The sequence below is a fragment of the Penaeus monodon genome, chromosome 25 (assembly GCF_015228065.2).
Source record: "Penaeus monodon isolate SGIC_2016 chromosome 25, NSTDA_Pmon_1, whole genome shotgun sequence".
In the NCBI taxonomy this organism is placed as follows: domain Eukaryota; kingdom Metazoa; phylum Arthropoda; class Malacostraca; order Decapoda; family Penaeidae; genus Penaeus; species Penaeus monodon.
Genome location: NC_051410.1, coordinates 18401923 through 18404018, shown reverse-complemented (window position 1 = coordinate 18404018; position 2096 = coordinate 18401923). Strand labels below are relative to the sequence as shown.

At 40.2% G+C, this 2096-nt stretch overlaps 1 protein-coding gene across 1 annotated transcript; it reads right to left on the bottom strand.

Moving 5' to 3' along the window:
* Positions 1-1228: 1228 nt before the first annotated feature.
* Positions 1229-1976, bottom strand: LOC119589436 (the record flags this gene model as incomplete). The annotated part of the gene is given in 2 exon segments (XM_037938046.1): positions 1229-1581; positions 1583-1976. Coding segments are annotated over 2 exon segments (641 nt in total), but the record flags the coding sequence as incomplete, so codon positions are not given.
* Positions 1977-2096: the final 120 nt, after the last annotated feature.

The following is a 2096-nucleotide window of genomic DNA, read 5'->3' as shown; positions in this document are numbered from 1 at the left end:
CGGAAAAATCCGGTAATCCAGCAAAACGTACTTTTAAGTGGATTGCCGGCTGAACCAAAACGTAATTAACTGTGGAGTTCCATTTGAGTATACTTGTGAATATAGAATAATTTTCGAAGTTAATTACCTTTTCTCCCCACGTTCTTTTCTCTGTCCTCCACTGCAACACTGATTTGCTGCCTTAGAAGGGGGGCATCATTAATATTCAACTACATCAAGCCCTATAAAATCTGTGATAATATATAAGTATAATATTAGTAAAGCTCATTAGGAAAGAATATGAAATCGTGGTAGCAGCAGATCATTACTATGGACTTTGCTTATGCACATGTACACACTCAAGGACTTGCAAGTACACGCACAAACGCACATTCTAACAAACAACAAAACACACGCGCAATAAACATCACTCAGTTTAGAATTACAAAGTTAGTGTTGAGATCAATGTTAGCATAAATGTATTGCTCTCTCACATTATATGTTTCTGTGGTAAAAAAAACGTTTTAACTTCCTAAATATACAGACACTCAATGCAAATCATCACACTTCTATATACATACAGGTGTGATGATACATATATATCTTAAAAGGGTATATTTTCTGTGGTAAATGACTTTAGATAAAACAAGATTAGAGAAGACATTATATGTACTGGACCAGAATAAATGTTTAATCTATATTTTTCTTCACTAGATGTTTAATAAAGGTTATTGCAATTTCTTGAATATTTATTTTCCATTTGTTGATAAGAATAATGTTTTTTTATTTATATACAGATATGAAGGTAGATATGCATGTATATTTCATCTTGAAACGCAATTTATCGGTCAATCTACCAGTGTGTATTTATGTCTCCAATACACATTATTTATCTTCTTCTCCTTTTTATTATTTTTTTTTACCTCTCCTGTACTTTCTAAACATACACTACTGTCTCGATTCGGATGAAAAAAAACTCATATGCATAAATTACCTACTAAAACCAGTCTAAATACACAATGGAAAATATGACCAATCCCGGATTCACGTTATTACGTTATTCATACGTATTTTCCAACATGTAAATGCGAGATGTTTTCAGTTTTGAGGACGGGTAAGTAATTGGTCTTATCTTCTGATCTAACGTAATTGCACGCGTGGTAAGGGATAAGGGTAAATAAATAGGTTAAGTTTTTATATTTTTATCAGATATATACAAATAAACATTTCAAGATGAAGAGATCAATAATATCATGTTGGGACAATATCTCAATACTGTAAATATCTAAAGTACTGGTAAACAAAATGATTGGCACCTCAAGTCAGCACTGATGAGCATGTAAATGTGATGCGCATTAGATGGTAAGGAGTATGTTTAATCTGGATGGCAGATCATTAATGAATGAAAACCGGTATCGGAACGACAAATGTACAATGCTAAAATGACATCCAAAGGTGTATTTGTGCTTGGAGAGGCGGTTGGAAACTACGAATGAGTTTGGGATTTTATTATAACAATCCGGTGTAGAAATGCCTGCACCGTGATTGCTTTGCCCCGCCTTGATTCTCTGGAGCGTCAGCAAAATATGCACTCTGAAGGAGAGTCCTGACGGCCGGCAGCAATGACATGAAGAAGTCCCTGTCGTCGCCCGGCTGCTGCTGCTGGCACTGATGGCGATCCGAGTGCCAGCGCCTCCTTTTCCCGCTCGGCTCGGAAATCGAGTCTCCGTTCACGGCCTTCTGCGGCGTGCCCTCCGTCGCGTCCGTGCTCTGGGGGTAAGGGAGGCCGCCGGCAGCCGTCCTGCTCCCGACAACATTGCTGAGGAAGGAGAGCTGCTCGAAGAAGATGTACCGGCGGGAGGGCGTTGCGCCGGACGCAATCTCGCTCTTGACCTTCCGGCAGTCCTCGGTGTAGGAGTCGCGGATGCTCTCCCAACGGGCCTGGATCTCCTTCGCAGCAACACAGGCACTCGTCGGTGCAGGCAGAGGAGGGGGCTGCAAAGGGGATTCAGACAGGAAAATGTCAGTGAACAGCAGATGAATAATCATGGGCAATTGCAGCGCAGGCAAACATCCGTATAAAGACGCACAGTCATACACTATCATTACATGCATGA